The 21,782-nt window shown below is 50.2% G+C and overlaps 1 protein-coding gene across 13 annotated transcripts in view; it reads right to left on the bottom strand.

Annotated features, from left to right (window-relative positions):
* The window catches only part of Cit (citron rho-interacting serine/threonine kinase), a 162,932-nt gene extending 146,611 nt beyond the window's left edge, over nt 1–16,321 (bottom strand). For 11 of the 13 annotated variants that reach the window (XM_087579453.1, XM_087579452.1, XM_087579450.1 and 8 more), the window contains exons 1-4: nt 16,267–16,321; nt 15,185–15,293; nt 10,376–10,517; nt 2,297–2,472 (exon numbers count right to left, since the gene is read on the bottom strand). In XM_087579453.1, coding sequence (XP_087435579.1) covers nt 2,297–2,472; nt 10,376–10,517; nt 15,185–15,280 — 414 coding nt within the window. In that variant the 5' untranslated portion in view covers nt 15,281–15,293; nt 16,267–16,321. 13 annotated transcript variants of the gene reach the window in all.
* Nucleotides 16,322–21,782: the final 5,461 nt, after the last annotated feature.

The raw sequence follows: 21,782 nt of genomic DNA on the forward strand, positions 1-21,782 counted from the left end.
TGGCACATTAGACTTGCTTCCTTTTATATGCCCTAGTTCCCATCCTAACACAAGCGCTTCAGGGTTGGGCTAACCTGGTGCCTGAGGACCCAGAATCATGCTGAGCACATTCAGTGAGAGAGGATGGATGACGGACAGCGCTTCCCTGGGTGGGGAAGCTCAGTGAGCACACCCACCCCAGCCTCCTAATGACAAGCAGTGTCTTGTCATTTCCCTTCCTGTGATGTTGCTCACACTTCATTCGGGAACACAGAAGCCGGGTCGTGCTTGGACTCTGACAAGTGGCTTCCCACCCCCTGCTGCAGTTTCTGTCTTAAAAGTCAGAAAACAGCAACCACACAGGGATCTTGGGATTTTGTTTAGGAGCCTTCTGATTGGATCTGAACTGTCCCCCAAAAGCTGGTGACTCCATTCTTGGATTAGTAACGTATGGGCTCCTGGGAAATGTAGGGTGTAGGAGGTGGGCACAGGTAAGAGAGCAGGCTACTGGAGGGCTTGCCCTGGAAAGACCTGTCTTGCCCCAGGGACAGTCCCCTCCCCTCCTCCCTCCCCATCCCTCATTTCTTCTTCATGACCACGAGCCCCCAACCATGGCACTCTGCCGCACTGCGGGCCTGAAGCAGGGAAGGCACTGATGACCGTGGAGTAAGAACCCTGACACCGTGAGCCAAAGCAAAGCACCTTCCCTTCCAGGCTAGTTTCTCTGAGGACCTTCGTCATGGCAGAACTGGTTGACAGCATGGAGGACAGGGACACTGAATCCTATGGTAAAAATGGCTGACGTGGTACATGTTACGTCGGGTAGTTTAACATGATGAAAAACTGCCCACCCAAATGTCTTCATTTCTCAGTTAGTTCTCAACCAAACTCCTCTCCCCCCTCCCCTCCCCTCTCCTCTGCTCTCTCTTTCTCTCTCACACAAATAGCACACATGCATACATGCACACAGTCACAGAGACATAAGAGACACACAGACACACACATGCACACATGCAGAGACAGACACACAGACATACACACATGCACGCATGTACAAAGACATATATGCACACAGATACATATGCATACACATGCATACACATATGCATATACATGCACACATGCAGACACACATGTGCACGCATGCATACAAACATGTACACATGCAGAGACAGACACACATATGCACTGACAGGCACACATGCACATACATACATACATATGTGCACACATGTACCAAGACATATATGCACACAGACATGCACACATGCACCCACACACACATACATGCAACTACATACACACATGTGCAAACACATGTGCACACAAACACACACACACACACACACCCTGTACAGAACCCCAGACCTCACACCCCCAGGATGTCACGTCGGCCATGTGTCTTCCTGGTAGTTCCCATTAATTCTCTACCCAGTCACCATTCCCTCTCATCCTAAGGACTTTCCTGACTGCCCTTGGCTCACCCATGACATCACCCTTCACATCACTCCTAATGAAACTGCTAATTCTCCCCCACCCCCGTGCTGCTTAACCGGTAAGCACCGGCTTTATGGATCTGCAGTTTCCCTCCACCTCTGGGAGCTGAGGGTCAACCCTGCAAGGGATGGCCGTGGGACTTCAATTCCTTTTGCAGGTTTCCCACGGAGCTGGGCACGTTGTCGGACTCATGATGTGCAACTAGACCGCTTGTAACTAATGAATTACTCTCTGAACTCCAAGGCTGACGGCTGTCTCTTGAAAACACAGTCAATGAATCAATATGTCTGGGGGAGAGCAGCCTTTCTTCAAAGGAAGAGAAAAACACAGCTAAAAAGATAACTCCGTACCCTGTTCTCAGACAAGCCACTCACAAGCCAGGGAACACGGTTTTACTTGGACTTCCGCAGAGGCCTGCTCTAAAATTAAACACGTGTGCCCACGATAGGAGCGCCTGAGCACGGCACAGGTGTGGACGGACGCTGCCAATTTACCCCATCGGGAGGCAGGTCCCTAAGACCCAAGCGTACAGCCCTGAGGGGTCACGTTAAAGTCATCAGCCTTAGTTTAAAAGCCCAATGGCTCTACAGTAGAATGCAGCTGCAGAGGCATGACAAAGCAATCGATGGGAATCTCTGAGGCTTCAGAATTCATCAACGTCAGTTTGAGAGCGAGCTAAGGGCTTGAGGAGGCCCTTTTCGGCTCACACACTCATAATGAACAACTCTCTGGATCCTAGACGTCAAATTAGCAGGTTATCGTCTCTGTGAGGGGTACTGGGTGCAGACCGAGGCGAGACTTGAGATCCGGATGCTCCTACCTGCTCCTGGGCCCGCAAAGCCGCCTTCTTCATGATCTTCATGGCGTAGACATCCCCAGTGGCCTTCTCTCTAACCACCTGCACTTCGGCGAAGTGACCGCAGCCCACAAGACTTCGCACTTCGAAGTCCCTCACCGACGGCTGGAGCTCCCGTAACTCGGCTATCGTGTCAGAATCTGTGGAAGGAGGAAGAGTCACACCCAGACGAAAGGACACCCTTCGAATGAACACATCTTGCAAGAGCGGGGGGAGGGGGGGGAGAAAAAGAAAAACGTGTTCTGTCTCCCTTCCCCTTCAGAAGACGTTTAGTCACTTCTTATCTATCATGAACAATTATAAAATCAGCACCAACGTGTTTTTTTATCTGTTAAAATTAAGGGCTCCAGAAATTCCAAAGTGCGGTTTCCATGGTAGCTATAATTCGAGTCCTGTAGACTTAGAAAATAGGAAGGGAGCACACTGCCATGCTTTTCATCTCCCTCTGAGGGCTGCAGCGCAGTGCTGGGCTCGAACAAGCAGGACAGCATTCTGAAAGGCGTTACAATGTAACAGGAACAACATGGCCCCCTGGAGTGGATTCTGAATCATTCTGTTCTAGCCAGCTGCGCTCTACCCGGGCTTCAGCCACTTGTACTGTGTCAATGGTTTCCTTTCACACCCTTAGTCCGTGGCAGTGCTAGAGGTACAGGGTCAGCCCCAAGTCCCAACAGAGCCCTGATATCTGCTCCGCGAGGCTGACAGGCACTCATCCAGATGGGCCTGCCACCTTCACATTTTTGACACAATCTTACTCCTCCTTCTCTAGTCCAGTCTCTCAGGCTGAGGGCTGAGCGGGTGGGTGGTACTGTGGGATCTCACGCACTGTGACATCTCTAGATGACCAGGAACCCTACTGACTCGTAAGAACATAAGGGACAGCGGTGATGGCCTAAAAACGGAGCCCTGTGACTAACAGAGGAGCTGCATCAGAAATGGGAGTTACAATCACAGAAGGCAAGAAAGACCTACAGTCCAAATTACCTTAGGCTCAGGGTGCATCTCAGTAGTGGAGCCATACGCTCAGCATGCAGAAGGTCCTAGGTTCAAATCCCAACACCAGAACCAAAAACAAAACAAAACAACAACAACAAAAAAAAAAAAAAGTTTACCCTAAAGAATCCCATTCACATTGAAAGCTAAAAGACTAGGACCTGAGTTCAAGTCTCCAGCACCCACATAAAATGCCAGGCGTGTAACTTATGACCCCAGTCCTCTGACCCCCAGTCCCACGGTGACCAGTCACACCAAAGGTTCCCTGGATCCCTTGGGGACCAACCTACAGTGATGTGTGGATCTATATGCATTCGTTGTGAGCAGTTTTTTTTTCTTTCTTTTTTTCGGAGCTGGGGACCGAACCCAGGGCCTTGTGCTTGCTAGGCAAGCGCTCTACCACTGAGCCAAATCCCCAAACCCGTGAGCAGTTTTAAAGTAGATCTAGGGGGTTGGGGATTAGCTCAGTGGTAGAGCGCTTGCCTAGGAAGCTCAAGGCCCTGGGTTCGGTCCCCAGCTCCGAAAAAAAGAACCAAAAAAAGTAGATCTAGGCTTGTGGAGATGGCTCAGTGGGTAAAGGCCTATGATGCTGTGACCCACAACGGGTGCCACCATGCCAAGCCCGGTCTGCCTTCTGTCTCCATTCCATTCTGGGCTTCCCTTCCTGCCAAGTGTTTGAGTACTGAATTACAATTAGCCAAATGCACTGGCTTGCAGATTTCCGAGTCGAACCTGACTTTGTCTTGGCTGTACCCAAGCCAATATCTCTTCATTTCCTTTTATGCCTTGGGCTCTAAAACTGCTTACGGTGTTGCCCAACTCAGTAACTCTGGACCCATCACTGGGACAATCAGGCATCTAAATCACACGTTAGACAAACTGCTCTGTGGGCGAAAACCGTGACGCCTTCAGAATTGCAGGAAAGCACTCCAAATCTCTCTTTTCCCCCAAAGGCGTTTGCGTTATTAAGGTGGACAGGCGAGATACTAAAACCAAGCCCCTGGCTATTTTTAAAAAGAGAAAGGAGTGGGGAGTCTTTCACAACTCCTCCCCGCACCAGCCGCTCCTGTGACCCCAAAACCATAAGGAGTCGCCATTTCCGTGAACATTTGGTTGGTGCTTAGGGTCCCAGTGGGTACCGAGGCTGACCGAATGGCACAGGGCACGGTGATGAAAACACAGCCCGGGTTGTGGCTTCCTTACACAGACGGCAGGATCTGCGGGCTCGAGGGTGGCCAAAGCTAACCAGGCAGAATCAATCGACCGCTTCCTTCCAGAAATTCAGTCCAAAGACAAGGAATCCATCCTTCACAGAACACGCGCTGAGACGAGGTGCACATGAAGAGGCTCACAGAGAAAACTGAAAAGGAAAATACTCAGAAGCAACCTGACTGCCCCTAAACCTCCATGAGCGCCAACGTGGAAACAATCTGAAGCTCAACCACAGAAGGGAGCTTCGGGTCAGCCAGGGCTAAGCAGGAAGGCCCTGTCTCAAAAAAAAGGAAAAAAATCATTTATTTATGTATGTGCTGTCTGCATGTACACATGTGTATCATGTGCATGCAGTGCCCTTGGAGGCTGGAAGATGACATTGGATCACCTCGAACTGGAAGCTACGCGTGGTTGTGAGCCTCCGTGTGGGTGCTGGGAACTGAACTCGTTCCTCTTAACTGCTGAGCCATCTCACCAGCCCCACACCTGCTTACATCTCCTGTGTAACACATTGGAGTAACGAGCTCTCCCGTCTCATTGAGCACTGATCATTTCTTTGTCCTGTCAACAGTTAAAATCCTATCAGGGTAGCCTCCTGACTTAAGAGGCTGCTGTGGGTGGGGCCTGGCACACTCTCTTATACTCAGCCTAAACAAGCAGTTCTACCCTGAGATGATGGACGGAGAGGATACAGGCCCGGACAGCAAGCACATAAAGCAGTAGGGCAGTCACCTATCGCCACCGCTGTGCAGTGAGCTCATACAACTCTGCATGGGATGTCCGTGGGGCCGGCAGCACAGTAGGGTTTTTTTAGATTTAGAGTACACCATAGCTATCTTCAGACACACCAGAAGAGGGCATCAGATCCCATTACAGATGGTTGTGAGTCACCATGTGGTTGCTGGGATTTGAACTCAGGACCTCAGGAGGAGCAGTCAGTGCTCTAACCACTGAGCCATCTCTCCAGACACAGTAGGATCCTTAGAACAGCACTATCAGAAATCTGTCTGGAACTCGTGGAGCTGTAAGCCAGGAGGGCCGCAGAAACAGACTCGGTTTAGCTCCCGTTGGACCTCTACCACGTTGGTGGCTTCCTCTCTGAACATTGACTGAACGCCCAGCTGCAGCCTTGTGTCCGGACCAAGTTGCCTGCTGCCTGCATCGGGTATCTGGTGAGCATCTGCTCCGTGAGTGTCTTGCTAGGCTAACAGAGGAAGTGGCGAGAGGCTGACCTGAGCTCCCTGAACTCGAGCTGGTACAGTGCAGTACAGATGCCCACACACACATACCAACCACATCCTTTAAAAACTGAGGAAGCAAAATAAGTGCTGGACGTGTCACATGCCTTACGTGAAAATTAACAAGTGTGCTTTGGGGTTGTTGTTGTTGTTGAGCCATGTGCCATCGCACCCATAAAAATAACTCAAATAAATACATATATCAGTCGATCATAAATAAGCAGGTATATGAAATACAAACGTATATCACTTAAAATGTGAGGTATTATATTAGTTACATAAATGTATAAATTACATAAGCATGTATTTTATACAGGAGGACACCAGGTCCCCTTAACTAGAGCTACAGAAGTCATCAGCTCTTATGAGGATGCTGGGAACCAAACCCAGGTCGGTCCTCTGTGACAGAGCAAATGCTCCTGACCGCTGAGCCATCTGTCCAACCCCAAGAGAGAATTCACAGGCAAGGGCGGTGCGCGCCCTTAACCCCAGAGCCTGGGAAACAAGAGGCAGGTGGATCTCAGTGAATTCAAAGCCAGTCTTGTCTAAATAATGAGTTCAGGACGGCCAGGACTGTATAATAAGACCTCATTTCAGAGAGACACAGGAGGGGAATGAAGTTACTGGCCTATGCCACCTGGGTTTGTGTACGCATCCTGTGATGGCCACACAACCACAGAATATCTAACGGAACAACCAGAGCACGTGCCCATAGCTAATCCGTGCAGGACTGCGGGTAGCGAAGACAAGAATTACTTCCCCGGTTCCCACATGCTCATCGCCTGTCCCCCACGGGCTCAAGGACAGGGGCACGTTAGTGAGAGGCACCACTTCAGTTGTCCTTGTTCGTTTCCGCTGGCAGCTCAGAGGAAACCTCCACTCCTACAAACGTGGGCAGTGGCAGCCAATGGACCCTTCGCCACGCGGAAAAAACCAAAGCTCACATTCAGAAACAGAGACTCAACGCGGGTCAGGGTGGAGGTGGAAGTGGGGGTGGAGATTTCAATCCGGCAGTCTCTGGATTTCAATCACGGGCTCTTCAGGGTCCTCTCCAGGAAGCCTCTTGAGAAAGTATGAACGAGTATCCCGGAAGAGCTCCACTCCACAGCCTCCTATGACTGACTGACGCCTCTGAAGCATCCCTGGGGTCTCAAACCTGGAGAGGGGTCCTTCAGGTTCCGCCCCCTCTCACTGCCTACTTGATAATTTACATATTGAAAAGATGGAGGAATATTTAGACACATGCAGGATGCTGAGTGAATGCCTCAAGGACATTTTAAAGGTGCACACTGTATTGATTAATCGTGGGGGATGCTTGTGGTTCACTCGTACTGTCTGTTGACAAGCCTGGTTGTCCTAGTAACTTTTCCGCTGCTGTGAGAAATACCCTCATGAAGCAACTAAGGGAGGGCAGGCTTATGCTGGTTCACAAGCCCATGGTGCAGTCCATCACCGTGGGACAGTCAAGACAGCAGGAGCTCTCAGCACCTCGTCACATGGCACCCACACTGAAGAAGCATGGAGCACTAAATGTACTCATTTTCTCCTTTGTATTGGTCCAGGATCCTAGCCCAGGAAGTGATGTAACCACAGTGGGCGGGCCTCTCATAGGAAGTGGTACAATTACAGTGGGCGGGACTCCCCACAGGAGAGGGTACAGTTACAGGTGCCGGTCTCCCTACAGGAAACGGTGTTAACCTAATGAGCCGTGAGCTTATCAAGTTGACAGATGGACCATCGTGCTCTACTAACTCACTCTGGGCACTGTTGACTCTGCACATCTTCTCATAGATGAGGAAACTGAGAGCCGACAAGACACACACAAGCCGTGAAGCCCTGTTCATGGTTTGGATGTAAAGTGGCCCCCACAGGCTCCTGTACTTGAACATGTGGTACCTAGCTGGGGCAGCTGTGGAACACTCAGGGGGTGATGATAAGGATGGGTGTGGCTAGAGGGTAAGCCTTGGGGTTCATCACCTTCTCCTGCCCAAGCTCTTGGCTTCCTGGTCAGCCCCTGACACTATCCTCTGCCATGAGCTCTCTCAAACCCCTCTTCTCTCAGTCTGCTTCTGTCAGCTATTCTGTCACAGCGGTGGTAGGAAAACTGACGTCTATTTTGGTTACTCAGCCCTCCTGGGGCCTTTGAGCAACAACTGCTCAGTCCACTCTAGGAGGCCGGGTTAATCAGTGCTCCCAGCTCCTTTGTGGATTCAGAAAGGGTTGATCATAATGCTTCCTGTGAGCAACTCAGAGCAGAACCAATCAGAACCTTCCCTGGGACTGTGTAACACTAACCACCTAGCACCAGGCCTGGTGACTCACACCTGCTTAATCCCCAGCACTCGGGAGGCAGAGGCAGGCGGATCTCTGTGAGTTCAAGGCCAGCCTGGTCTACTTAGTGAGTTCCAGGACAGCCAGGACTGCACAATGAGATCCTGTCTTTAAAAAGTAAACTAGCACATCTACCTGGGCACGAGGCGGTATCCAGTCTCTAAAACTAGTTTCCGGTGAAGTGACACCTGGGATTCACGGCCTGTGCAGTTTCTTCACACACAGAATACAGAGGCCCCTGGCTAAAGCTCAAGCCCCTAGCGCAGCACTACTAAGGCAGTGAACCTCTTCTCTGTTTTCTTCTCCCAACCCCTGGTGGATAGAAACCACACAGAGCTGCACAAGCCTTCCTCCCAGCAAGAGGTAGGCCGCAGGGGAGTTCCCAAGACTGTGCCTTTGAAAAGGGCCAGTGAGACCCTGACTCCTCCCTCTCTCCAGAGCATTCCTAGCCCTGAGGTAAACACAACCTCTTGCCCTGATTTGTTGTCCACTCATAGGCCCCAAAGCAACCAACCATAGTCTAAAATCCCCAAAGGTGCAAACCAACCTCTCCTCTTCTGCACCTCAACTGTTCCCGGTGTCTTGTTACAGTGTCAGAAAGCTGACTGACCACAGCCAGAGAAGGCCTTCAAAGCAGCCTCCACTCCAGCACTCTCACACACTCAGGGCCACTGAGGAGGGACATCTGGCTTCTGAGCTCAGACAGCTCAGGTGGGAACAGTTTAGGCTTGGGGTGGGGAGTGGGGGGTGTCACATGACCTCTGTTCCAGGTATTCTAATGTGTGACTAAAACACATGGGTGTGGCACAAGCATGTGGGCGTGGCTGGTCCCAGTAAAGCTTTGCTTATATATAGTTTATAGTTTCCTCGCCCCTCACATAGAGGAACCACAGAGAGTACAAGACCCTGATCTCTATGAAAGAGAGAGACACACAGACTGCCTGACTGAAAATGGAGCTCAGCTTTCCAGCCAGGGTCACAGACTCTGAGCAAGTCATCTAGAATACTCCAGTAAGAGAGCCCGGAATCTTAGCCAATGTGTCACCAAGCAGAGGAATCCCCAGCTGAATGCAATCAAACCACAGACTCATGAGGAAGGGATAAAACTATTGCTTTCAGCCTGGACGGTCTGATTAGAGTGCTTGGTTAGACGGTCATCTTAGACCAGACAGTTCCTCAAGTCTGACATGCCTGACTAGATGGCCCTGTGTGCTCAAGATGCTTGGCAGGACCCCAGCTCACCCAGTAACACCCTCCTGTGCCCCTAGCTGTGACAACCTAAAGGGCCTTTCAGTGATGCTGGAATGAAACACTCACTGACTGAAATCAGGAGCAGAAAATACTAGAAGGTGTGGAACCAGCATCCAACCACCCTGCCACACCAGGGTCAAGCAAAAGTCGGGAATACTACGTCGGCAGGCAAAGCCGCAGACCCGTGACGCTCACAGGCCCAGGGCACTTTGCTGTCATCAGTCGCTTCTCCATTTAAGAAAACTTAAGAATTACATCTCACGACATCAGTGGTATAAATAAAACAAGAGGCTCGGCTTGGGGTGTAGTTCATTGGCAATGCTTACCATGAAGGAGGTAGAGAAAGAAGATGAGGATGAGGATGAGGGGGAAGAGTAGGGGAGGAGGGGAGGGGAGAGGGGGAGGAGGGGAGACGGCAGATTCAGAAAACTATATTAATCTATTATCCTGATTTTAAAATTAAGCAACTGAAACAAAATATCCTGTTGAGTTTAAACACAATGGCGCCTAAGCACTAAGCCTGCTCTGCCTGCAGGGAGGGTTAGCTCAGAGTGTTAGGACAGAGTCCGAGAACAGCGTCCCCTCAAGTCAGTCCCTGGAACCAGCCGTGCCTGAAGCATCCTTGGTTCTGTCTCCTGAGTAAACATGTTTCCTTTTTTGACTGAAGTGCTGTGAGCTGCAGTGAGAAGGCTCACTTAATCCTGGTCCCCAACCACACAATCTGCGCACCCCCCTCCCCCATCGGTCTTATGCAGGCCACAGTTTTCTACAACTCCAACCAGCGCCTTCCGCCTCCAGCACCCTGAGCAACCCTTTGATACGGTTCTTCATGCTGTGGTGACCTCCACCATAAAATCACTTCATTGCTACTTCACACCCGTACTCTTGCCACTGCTGTGAATCGAAATGTAAGTATCTGATATGAAGGGTGTGTGCTGTGCAGAGGGGCGGAGACCCACGGGTTGAGAGCAGCTGCTCTCCGGGGGACACTGCGGAGATCGAGTCACCCCAGACTTACACTTCCGGACGAAGCTGCTCACGTGCTTTATCTTCATGAGGGCAGGCTGACTGCACTCTTCCAAGAGAACAAAGAGGGCATCTAACACCCCTTCCCGGGAAAGAGCAGACATCTGCTGTTGAGTCATGAGGGGCGGTTTCCCCTAAAAATGGCAAACAGCAGATGGGGATTCTGTCAATAATGAAAGGCTTTGATCAATAACATCCACACGGAGTAAATCACAACCAGCCGACTCAACTTGACTGCTCATGACACCCTGGCACCGATTCTGGGGACGCTAAGTTTTTATCTGCGTGGCTCCGTTGCTGGTGGTAACTCACCTGAATGGGGGGAATGAAAATCGTACAGACAGCACCGGCCCTGTAAACAGGCCATTCCTTCGCAGAGCCTGAGCTCCTTGGGAACGTCTGGAACTGCGGACCCTAGAGTTCAGAGATGACACCGCATCTCTTCCATAGGACACTGTAACTGGCACTCCCTCCCTGGGTGGCTGGTCCAACTTCAGCCTCTTTAATTCATCTCAAATAGTAGGAATGGATGCCTGCCGCGAGGCACAATTTATTCATGAACCGCGGGATCAGTTACAGATTGGCAGACTGTGTCTAGCCCACAAACATGTTTTGTTTGGCTCCAAGTATTTAAAATAATTTGAATTATCTGCCAATATTTTTAAATCAGTAGATTTTACACACAGACACACACACACACACCCCAAAATGTCTCTCTTTTCCTGAAACTAGCAGATCTGGCAACATTGCCCTTGGTTTGACTAGATCATAACAGAAGCTGAGGCCCGCCCCTCTTGCGAGTGCCAAAGCTCACTGCGGACTTGACCTCCTGTCTTCTGTCTGGCCAGCCTGATCCATTTATGCACCACTGTCTGGCCTCTCAAAACCTGACTTGGGAACCCAAGTTTAGAGGACGATTCCCATTTGAGGCTGTAGACTGTGGGATAAAATCTCTGAAAAAACAGCTACAGGGGGAGGCACAGAAAGTAGATTTTTATGACTTCAGGGGCTGGGGGAAAGTGCCCATCAAACAAGAATAAGGACCTGAGTTCGGATCCCCAAAACCCCCGTAAAATATCTAGGCATAGAGGCAAGTGCCCATCATCCCAACAGTGGGGGATGGGAATGTGGGTTCCTGAAGTTCATTGTCTAGCTCTTCTAGCTGAATTGATGAGCTTCAGTGAGAGAGCCTGTCTCAAAACATTACAGTGTTGATCAACCAAGGAAATGCAGCCAGTGTCTACAGCTCGAGCGCCCACAATTTCAGTGCACCCAGACTTGGTGCCACACACCTATAACCATAGCACATGGGAGAATGAGGCAGGAGGATCGTGACTTCAAAAGAAACCGAGTGGCAGACCCTTTCTCATAGGCCACGTCTCCCTTCAGTACCTCTGGTCTCCATGCACAGACGTCATCCCTGAGACTCACTTTAAACAGCAGAGAGAAACGAAAATGGCGCTGTGCTGGTTCAGGGTAGAGCCGAACAGCCTTCGTGGGAAGGCAGCTGCTATAAACAGGAGTTTAGCCCACTTTAAGGGTTTGGCAAAGGGCAGCCCCTGAGCCAAACAAGGCCCGCTGCCTGAATTGTAAACAGAGCTCTGTCTGAACCCAGCCACGCCCACTCATTTACATAGCATTCCCGGACACACCAGGTGCTAGGTGCTACAGTGGCGAAGTTGAATGACCCACAGAATGGAAAACATTTTATTATTTGCAAAAAAAAAAAAAAAAAAAGGAGAAAAAGGGGGAAAAAATGAAAAAGAGCCCCAGGTAGCCAAGGAAATGATTAAATAAATGAAAGCCTACAGAGGCCACATAAGGGCGGGGAAGGGGGGCCCCCCCCCCCCGGGAGCGGAGGGGGGTGGGCGGAGACCAGGGGGAGGGGGGTTGGGGGGTGTCAGCTGGTAAAAGTGCTTGCCCGGAAGCCTGATAACCTGAACTTGATGCCTGGAATCTACATAAAAGGCCAGATGTGGAGGCACATCTGTAACCCTAGCACTCCTAATTCAAAATGAAAGGTAGCAGCAGGGAAATCTCGGCAAGTCTGTAGGCCCACTAGACAGGAAGAGAGCATGGACAAAAACAAGAGAGACCCTGCCTCAAAATACAGCGAGAGGAAGCCAGACTCCTGAAAGTTGCAACCAGATATCCACACTACTCTACGGCACGCCCACGCATGCGCAGTTGCCCATGCCACGCCCAAAGTCACACAAACACGTGAGCACACAAAAATAACTAAATCTAAATAATCAGGGTGCCTTGGTGAGCAGTCAGTGCCTATATTCTACTGCCCCAGGTGTACTCTCCGCTGACTACAGACCCCGTAAGTCTAGCTGAGCCCACGGGTGGAGAAGAGCCACCCACTGTAGGACAGCAAATGCTGGGGTGGGTTTGTTTGTTTTGGGTCAGGGCTTCCGGTGCCTCGGGTTAGTGGTTGTGGTTGTTGTTGTTGTGGTTGTTTTGTTGTTTATTTTGGTTTTTGTAACCCTGACTGTCTTGCCATATAAACCAGGCTGGCCTTCAACTCCAAGATCCACCTGCCTCTGCCTCCAAGAGCTGGGATTAAAGGTGTGTACTTTCGGGCCTGCTGGGTGACCTACAGAATCCTGGGAAGAGAAGCCATTGCTCCTTTAAGTCTTGTTAGGGCTTGTTACACAACACTGGGCAACATACAAGAGCAGCTGCGTGTGAGTCACCAGAGAAGCACAAAAGAACAGGTTCTCTGTCCCCATTACCAACCTCCTGAATTAAAATTCTCCTGGATCGCAGCTTAGAACCGGTTTTAACAATTCCCCTCCAGACACAGTCAAGTTTGGGAGCCGCCAAGCCTGTCCCTTTGGTTGCCTCAGACTCTGGAAACTGGGCCTCATTTCCTTCTCTGTTCACCTGAGAGATAACCCAAGTAGAGGAGGGGGTCCCAGAGACTCGAGGAGGCTTAAGCTCAGAGCGCCCCATGGCACTCTCAAAAAACCTCAGGGGACTCAACCTCAAAAACGGCCCTTCACTCTGATGTGTTTTTTCACTCTCTCCATGGTTCTTAAAATGCCCTTTCTTTGGGAAATGAAAAGACCAGGAAGTAATAGCTTTTTTCTTACATCCTTGCTTGGCAAAATAAAGTCGCCTGGTGATTTGTGAGATTTCTGGGGCTCTGGAAGTCTGCCAAGCACCGAAAGTGTCCTGAGTAGGAGGGAGACCCAGTCTAAAGGACACACCTCAGGAGAAAACAAACCAGCCACTGTATCTGACCCTCAGGGTGACAGCCCTGCCTGGGAGCAGCACAGCAGCCTCAGCTGGAGCATAAGGCTGATGTCAGGTGTGCCAGTGTGCGGGACACTTCGCCACAACCCGTTTCTTCTTGCAGGAGGCACTCACTGCTACCATCTGCATGTGATTTATCCTCCAAGGGTTCACGTGCCACAAGTTTGGACCCCAAATTGTGGCAGCTTTAAAAGGTGATATTGTAGTGGGTTATCAGGTGTTTGAGACAAAATGCTTTTCTTAACCTTCAGGAACTGAAGTGTTGGAAAGGGAGTAGGCCTGGTCTCTCACTTCCTATCTGGCCCATGTGATTTCTGCACATCCGCCTGGCCTGTGTGGTAACATTGTAACCAGGCCCTGAGCTGAGCCAACTAGAAGCCATTGGTGTACTTGAGGGTGCAGAACAGTGACCCTTGGGAACCTCTTTTGTTTATAAAAGCACACACCCTCTGGCATGTCGTTATCATAATATAAAACCAACTTAGGTCATTCCACATTAAAAAGGGATCTAATGGGGTTGGGGATTTAGCTCAGTGGTAGAGCGCTTGCCTAGCAAGCGCAAGGCCCTGGGTTCGATCCCCAGCTCCGGAAAAAAAAAAAAAAAGTAAAAAGGGATCTAATGAAAATGCCCTGGTTTGTTTCCCACTGCTGTGAGGAACATCACGGCCAGAAGCAACTTGGGTGGGAAAGGGCTAATTTCAGTTTACAATTCACGGCTCACCTGGAAGGCAAGTCAGAGGGGAAATGAACTAGAAAGCTGTCTGGAAATACTTTCATGACTTTGGTCCTTACAGAAGACTGAACTGTGAGGTCCTGCATGAGGAATGTGGGTGTGGTATTCGATCAAAAGAACCAGAGAGCCACCAGGTGCGGTGGCTCACACCTTTAACCTTGGGAGGCAGATGCAGGTGTAGATCTGTGGAGGCCATCCTGGGCTACATATCGAGTCCTAGGACAGCCTGAGCTAAAAGAAAAAGGAAAACAAAACAGATATCCCTGGTGTGGAATTAGATTATTCTACCCTGGGGCCAAAGAGATGGCTCAAGGTTAAGAGTTCGTTCACTGGGGCTGGGGATTTGGCTCAGTGGTAGAGCGCTTACCTAGGAAGCGCAAGGCCCTGGGTTCGGTCCCCAGCTCCGAAAAAAAGAACCAAAAAAAAAAAAGTATGAATTGTGAGAAACAAGGGGATGTCCCCAGGGCACAGTCCAGCCACATAACCATCTACACAGTGACACCTCTGTCCAGCTCAGGCAGGACGTGTAAAAGAACACACGGGGGGAGGGGGGCGGCTGGAGAGATGGCTCAGCAGTTAAGAGCACTGACTGCTCTTCCAGAGGTCCTGAGTTCAATTCCCAGCAACCACGTGGTGGCTCACAACCATCTGTAATGGGATCTTCTGGTGTGTCTGAGGAGAGCAACAGTGTACTCACATACATTAAATTAATTAATTAATTAATTAAATACACACGGGATTTAATTAAATACAAAGACAGGTACCACAGCAGACACAAGTGTGCACTGTTGGCAGGCAGCTTCTTACCTGGAAGAAGAGATTTAGCCTGGAGGCCCGACTGGCAATGGGCTCGGGGGCACTGGCCTCGGACGGGATCCGCACTCCATACTTGAACTTCAACATCTCTCCGCTACCGCTGAAGGAACATTGGAAAGAGTCAAGTGTGTACTGACATTTGAGGCAGGAGGGGCCTGGCAGAGTCGTATCTCCCTAAAGAGATCACGACCAGGAGGCTGCTTCCAACCTCCACAAAAGTAGGCAGGCACATGGTACGTAGACACACAAAGGCAAAAAGTGCTCATGAAGAACAGAAATAAACCATTTTCAAAAGAACTAACAGCCACTGGTGGGCTAACAGACTGCAGCCTGTGAGCCGAGTTAATAAATCTCCACATATTCTTACATACGTTCTGCTCACTCTGTTCCCCTAGAGAATCCTGAGGAGAACAAAACTCATGCCTTATAACTGAATAGCTGTAACCTGAGCCTTGAAGATTATGGGGGGGGGGGGGGATTTGCACTGCCCCTGGAGGGTACAGAGGTCAATGGTCCTAAGAAAGGTCGCCTGACGGACCAGAAAGGCTAGAGGGCTACAATAGGAAGACACAAGAAGGAGGCGCCTGGTTAGACAGGAAAAAGGACAGAGACACTGGAACAGAGAGTTTGAGTGAATAAAGATCACACAGATAATGGGAGAATCATGGACAAGAATACGGGTAAGGCTTACAGGAGGCAGAGACTGGTCTACAGGGGATTCGGAGCCCTGGAGCCTCCCGCAGCACAAACCGGGGAGACCACCGCTACCACCCCTGCCCCAGACTCCAGGCTTCCCCCAGGACACCCCATGGCTGCACCACAGACACAGGGTTGACCCATTGGCCCCTCAGGTTGCAGCCACAGACTCTGCGGCTGCACCCACACGCCGCGGGCTACCCCAGGACATCACAGGCTGCAACCACAGCAGACCCTCAGCCCCCCCGCCCCGCTATGGCCTTGGGTAGGAAAGTGGACATCGGTGTGGACGGGGCCGACCGGGAAGACCCGGGAAAGGGGACTCCCCTCCCGAGCCTCTCCAACCCCACAACACCCCACACACAACCGGGACTCACACTCCGCAGACCCCCGACCTTGACTGTCCCCGCTCCGCTCCGCCCTGAGTCTCCCGCCCCAGCGTTTGAAGGAAACGACGTGGGCAGGTCTCGGCCGCTCCTAAACCAATCAGCGCTCGCCACCCTCTGATGGACAGCGGGGGTCTCCTCCAGGACCCGCCCAGGGCTTGGAGGGCTGGAGGAAGTGAAATGGGAAAGCCAATCACATTGTTTCTTCCTTTGGCTGGCGACCAATAGGAAGAGGGCAGGGGCGTTCGGGCGGGGCTGGGCTGGGAAGTTTGAAATTGGCGGTTGGCAAGATGCTGTGTTTGGAGATGGGGCCCTTGCCCAGTCTGGGGCGCTGTCTTTTGCTGTCCGAGCTCCTGCGGGTAGCTCTGCCCAGACCGCCCGCCCCAGATAAGGATGCTAGGAACCAAACTCCAGCACTCTGCATGAATGCACTCAACTGAGCCATCGCCCATGCCTAACGTAGGCTCACGTTGGGGAATCAGGAGGCTGTGCGGTACAGCTGAGGCAGCCTGCCTGGCTTGTACCTCTGGGTTGAGCCGCAGCAAGATCGTGAAGATCTCACCACAAAGATATGTTCAAGTAAATTTAAGCCAGGATCACTACACCGCCCCCTTCGCCCAATGAGAAAGTCCCATGGCAGTCAGTGTGTGAAAAGTGCCCAGCCTCGTTAGCAATGGGGGAGATGGTGTTTGTGAGGAGGAGGCGCTGTTTACGTTCACACCGAGGTAGAGTGTAAACTGACCTGTGAAATAGCAGTGCAGTGTGAAATAGGAGTGCAGTATTTGCTAACACTGAGGCTCTCTGCACTCTATGACTATTAGGGACGGACGGCCTCTCTACGTTAATTATGTAACCGTGAAATGCATACAAGACAGCAAGTTCGAAATAGTGTCTAACACAACAGCAAAAGCTGGGGAGATGGCTCAGCGGCTCTTCCAGGGGACCTTCCTTTGGTTCCCAGCTCCCACCTCAAACCCCTCACAACTTCCCTTAACTCCCGGCTCCAAGGATCAGATGACCTTTTCTGGCCTCTGCGGACACCCGCACATGAGTGCATATATCCACACACAGACACACACAAACACACACACACACACACATACACAGGTGTTAAAAAATCAAGACAGGGGGTTGGGGATGTAGCTCAGTGGTAGAGCACTTGCCTAGCAAGCACAAGTGCCTGGGTTCGGTCCCCAGCTCCGAAAAAAAGAATTAAAAAAAAAAAAAAATCAAGACAGCAGAGCTGGGAAAAGAGGCAACTGGGGTTGGAAAGGAGGCTTTTGAAGGGACTATGCAGAAAGAGTGACCTTTTTCTTGACCCAATGAGAATATAGATAGATGGGTACTTTGGGGGGGAGGGGGCGTTGGATGTAGGGGTGCAGAAGAGGCTAGTTTTTGGAACCAAAAAAGGGAGGGAAATTGAGTCATACACCAGTAAGTGCTGGGTTAGGATTCAAACCGGGGTCTTTCATTCTAAAGTATGTATGTATGTATGTATTTTTTGTTTTGCAGACAGACTGTCTCTATGCTGGAACCCTATGACCAAGCTGACCCTTTAACTCAGAGGCTGCCCCCGCCTCCTGGGTGCTAGGACTTTGGCTATGACACCAAGTGCCTGGCTCTAATGCCCATTTTTATAACCACCAAATTGTAATGTCTCCTACTTTCCTCTATTCCCAGCACCTAGCACAGAATAGATATTTCTGAGTATGTTGACTGAAACAAAAAAGACTGTAACAGCAGTAGGCTTGTCTGACTACAATTTGGCTTTCTCACACAGATACACTTAGAGCATTGGTAGGCACACTGCAACCACCAGAGGAGGTTTGAGGAGGTTTGAAAACTACACAATAGGTGGGCCAATGAGATGGCTGAGATTGTAAAGGTGTCTGCAGCCAAGCCTGAGGAACCGAGTTCGATCCTCCACACCCACACGGTGGAATAGAGACCCGGTTCTCACCAGTCATCCTCTGATCTCCAGTGCATGCCACACTTCCCTGTGCATGCTTACGCCCCCTGCAAGATGCAAATATAAATTAAAACGTAAGGCAAAAAGAATACATACACATGGGCCTCCCCTGCTCCTAGCTCACTTCCCCATTCCAGGATCTAGACTCGGGGTGTTTTAAAAGCCCCCTTAAGTGGCTCCAGTGTATAATGTGCAGCCATCCTGAGGAAGGGATGCCAAGAGAACAGAGGGGCTGCTAGCAGGAGATGCTGCAGTCTGCGAGTGGCCGTGCTAAAGACTGAACTGAGGAATCTGTGTCTGATGAACATGCTCCATTCCAGACTCACCGTAAATCCATATCCTGGCAATCTGGCTTCATCGCCAACCTTAACAGTGGAGCGTCTTCCCTGCAGGGAGAACCCACTCTAAAGATGGCTCGGTTGCAAAATTACCTAAATACTTCGAGCTTCCTAGATCCTCACCCCACCAACCCCGCTATGATAAAATCAAGGGAAGGGGATGGACAGGTAATTTAAGGAAGCAGGAGATCAGAGTGTAGCTCCGTGATGCCAGTCAAAGGAGAGCAAACCAGACTCTGGGTCTAACCTTCATCACCACGGTAAGCGATGCCAAGCCTTTGATTCCAGCGCTCTGGAGACTGGGAGACAGGCAGATTTCTCAGTTCAAGGCCAACCTGATCTACAGAGGGGGTTCCAGGATATAGGTGTCGGATTCCCCCTGGAACCAGAGTGGACGGGTGGTTGCGAGCTGCCATCCGGGTGCTGGTAAGAGACCAGCTGGTACTAGCATCGATTTCCAAGTTACCCCCCCCCCCCGAAACAAAACCCAAACCTAGCTTCAGGGTCTAGGCTCACCCCCAACAAGGCCTGTGTCTCCAGGTTCTCCCCCAACAAACCTGCACCCCCAGGCTACAAGTCCACCCCCTGCCTAATGACTGCCAATGCAGAGAGAAGCAGAAATTACATTTACGATACAACTCCAGCACCAGCCGATTATGTTAAAGGCCACAGTAACTTCCCAATTAGATGCTTGCACACTCAATCCCCGCTCGAAGGTTACTATAAAGCTTTGCCCCTTGCAAATCAGGGTTCCTCATCACCAAAACCATCCAGTGTTACAGCCGTGCACTGAGGAACCCCCAGTCAGCTCGAATTAAAAGGCCCTACTGTGAGCCGATCGGCTCCTGTCTGGTTTTTGGAACCACTAACATTTCCCTGAGACTACACTGGCAACAGAGCCCAGGTCCTCTGCAAGAGCAGTTACTTCTCTGCTGCTGTGATTAAACACCGAGCCAGAAGCAGCTCACAGGAAGAGCTTATTTGAGTCTGTGGTTCCAGAGGGAAAAGGACCCACTATGGCTGGGAGAAATGGAGCCCAGAGCATGAAAGAGAGAGCCAGAAATCAATCATGAGAGTGACTCATAATGGTGAGAGTCTCTTCACTCTCTCAAAGCCTACCTCCAACAGGGCCACACCTCCTCATCCTCCCCAAACAGTGCCACCAACTGGGGAACAACTATTCAAATGCCTGAGACCACGAATATATTGTGTGCTAGGTACTGGAATAAACAAAGCGTACAAAGACAGCAAGCGCTCATGATTCCCGGACCATGTCTCCAAACACCTTCTTAGGGCTTGTTTTGTTTTTTGTTTTTTGATTTTTTTTTTTTTTGTTTTTTTTTTACAAGACCCTGGGAGAAAAATTACAAGAGCATGAACCCTACCCATGTTTACACCACTGTAGAAAATGTCCCCAGGGAGCACTGACTTCCTATAGATACTCAGGAATGGGTCAGGACTTCAAAATTGTGTTTACCTCTGCTACTATAACTGTCTTTGGTTCTCAAAGGACAGGGCCTCATGAACCCTCCCTACCCCAGGACCAGCTGTTGGCAGGCCTGATCTTGAGCAGGTCTTCTGACAGTAAAGACAACTGTTCTAAGATCAAACACAAAGCCATTGTTAGACTTAACATTTAAGAGAATATTTAGGGGGTTGGGGATTTAGCTCAGTGGTAGAGCGCTTGCCTAGGAAGCGCAAGGCCCTGGGTTCGGTCCCCAGCTCCGAAAAAAAAAAAAAAAATCCTGTGCTCCACACGTCCCCTTCTAGACAAAACTGAGAACTAACCTGTCACACCTATATGATGTGAAAATCCCCGCCGAAGACGTGAAATGTAATTTATTAAAAATGGTGGTAGTGTTTACAAGCTAAGAACAACACAATACGTTCTCCAAATTTTAACTCTAATGACAATCTTGATGGGATTGTTACTTGGTCTCTCTGAGCCTGACACTTTCCGAATGCCTTCTCTGGGTTCGAGTGGCTAGTTCTGAATCTCTGTTTTCCCTCTTAAACCATAGATAAAAAAAAAAAAAATTCTAGCCTAGCGAGGAAAGATACATTCGCAAAACGTAATCAAATGACAACCGGCTTTGCTACTTGATCATAGCTAATTTTCTAGGATGTTCCGGCTTTTCAGCTAGTTTTGTTTTTTTTGTTTTTTTTGTTTTTTTTTTCGGTAATGCTTCTGGCATCTGGGCATGGTTCACACCTGTAACCCCAGGGCTCTGGAAGTGAGAGAAAAGCATTGCCCTAATTGGAGGTCAGCCTGGGCTTTGGGTGAGTTCCAGGCCAGTCTAGTACAGTGTGAGACCGTCTCAACCAACAAGAAGAAGAGGGTTGGGGGAGCTGGCTTAGTTGGAAAGTGCTTGGTGTCTAACTGTGAGAACCTGCAGTCAGCCTCTAGGACTGACAGAGAGCCAGGGGCAGCAGCCTGTGTCTGTGATCTCAGCCCTGGGGAGGCAGAGACAGGAGGGCTGGCTGGGGCTTGGTGGCCAACAAGTCTGGCTGGATTACTGAGGCAGAGAGACACTGTCCCAACAAATAATATGGAGAAGTAAATGAGAAAGACACCTGAGATCAACCTCAGACAGACAGACAACTAGACACACACACACACACACACACACACACACACACACACACACACATTACACACTGTAAAAACAATCCTGCCTGACACAGTGGTGCATTCCTTTAATCCTAGCACTTGGGAGGCAGGAAGAGTCTGATTACTGGGGATTTGAGGCCAGCCTGGTTTTCACGGTAAGTTCCAGGCAAGTCAGTACTCCATTGTGAGACTGTGTCCCAAAAATAAATAAGTAAAATGAAAAATTCCTTCAGCCTGCCGGCTTCAGGGTATTGTCACAATCCCCAATTCATTACAATACAAGACATTCAAACATATAAAACGCACATCAACTTTCCTCTGAGGGCAACTGGGGGGAAAATGTCATTAAATGCCTGCAGTGGCCCAGGTCTTCTTTTTCTGGATCCTTAGCGAAATTATTACTGACGATAGACCAGACACCCGAGTGTGACAGAGACTAGATGAATGTCAATCTCTCGGCGCTGATGAAAAGCACACACTGTGGTCTGCCTGGGTCTTGGGCCTTGGCTGAGCTCCAAGAAGACAAACACCCAGGCGTGGGATTATGGTTAAATCCGCCCCGTACCTTTCAGCGGGGCTCATCTTAAGT

The sequence above is a fragment of the Rattus norvegicus genome, chromosome 12 (assembly GCF_021556685.1).
Source record: "Rattus norvegicus strain SHRSP/BbbUtx chromosome 12, alternate assembly SHRSP_T2T, whole genome shotgun sequence".
Classification (NCBI taxonomy): domain Eukaryota; kingdom Metazoa; phylum Chordata; class Mammalia; order Rodentia; family Muridae; genus Rattus; species Rattus norvegicus.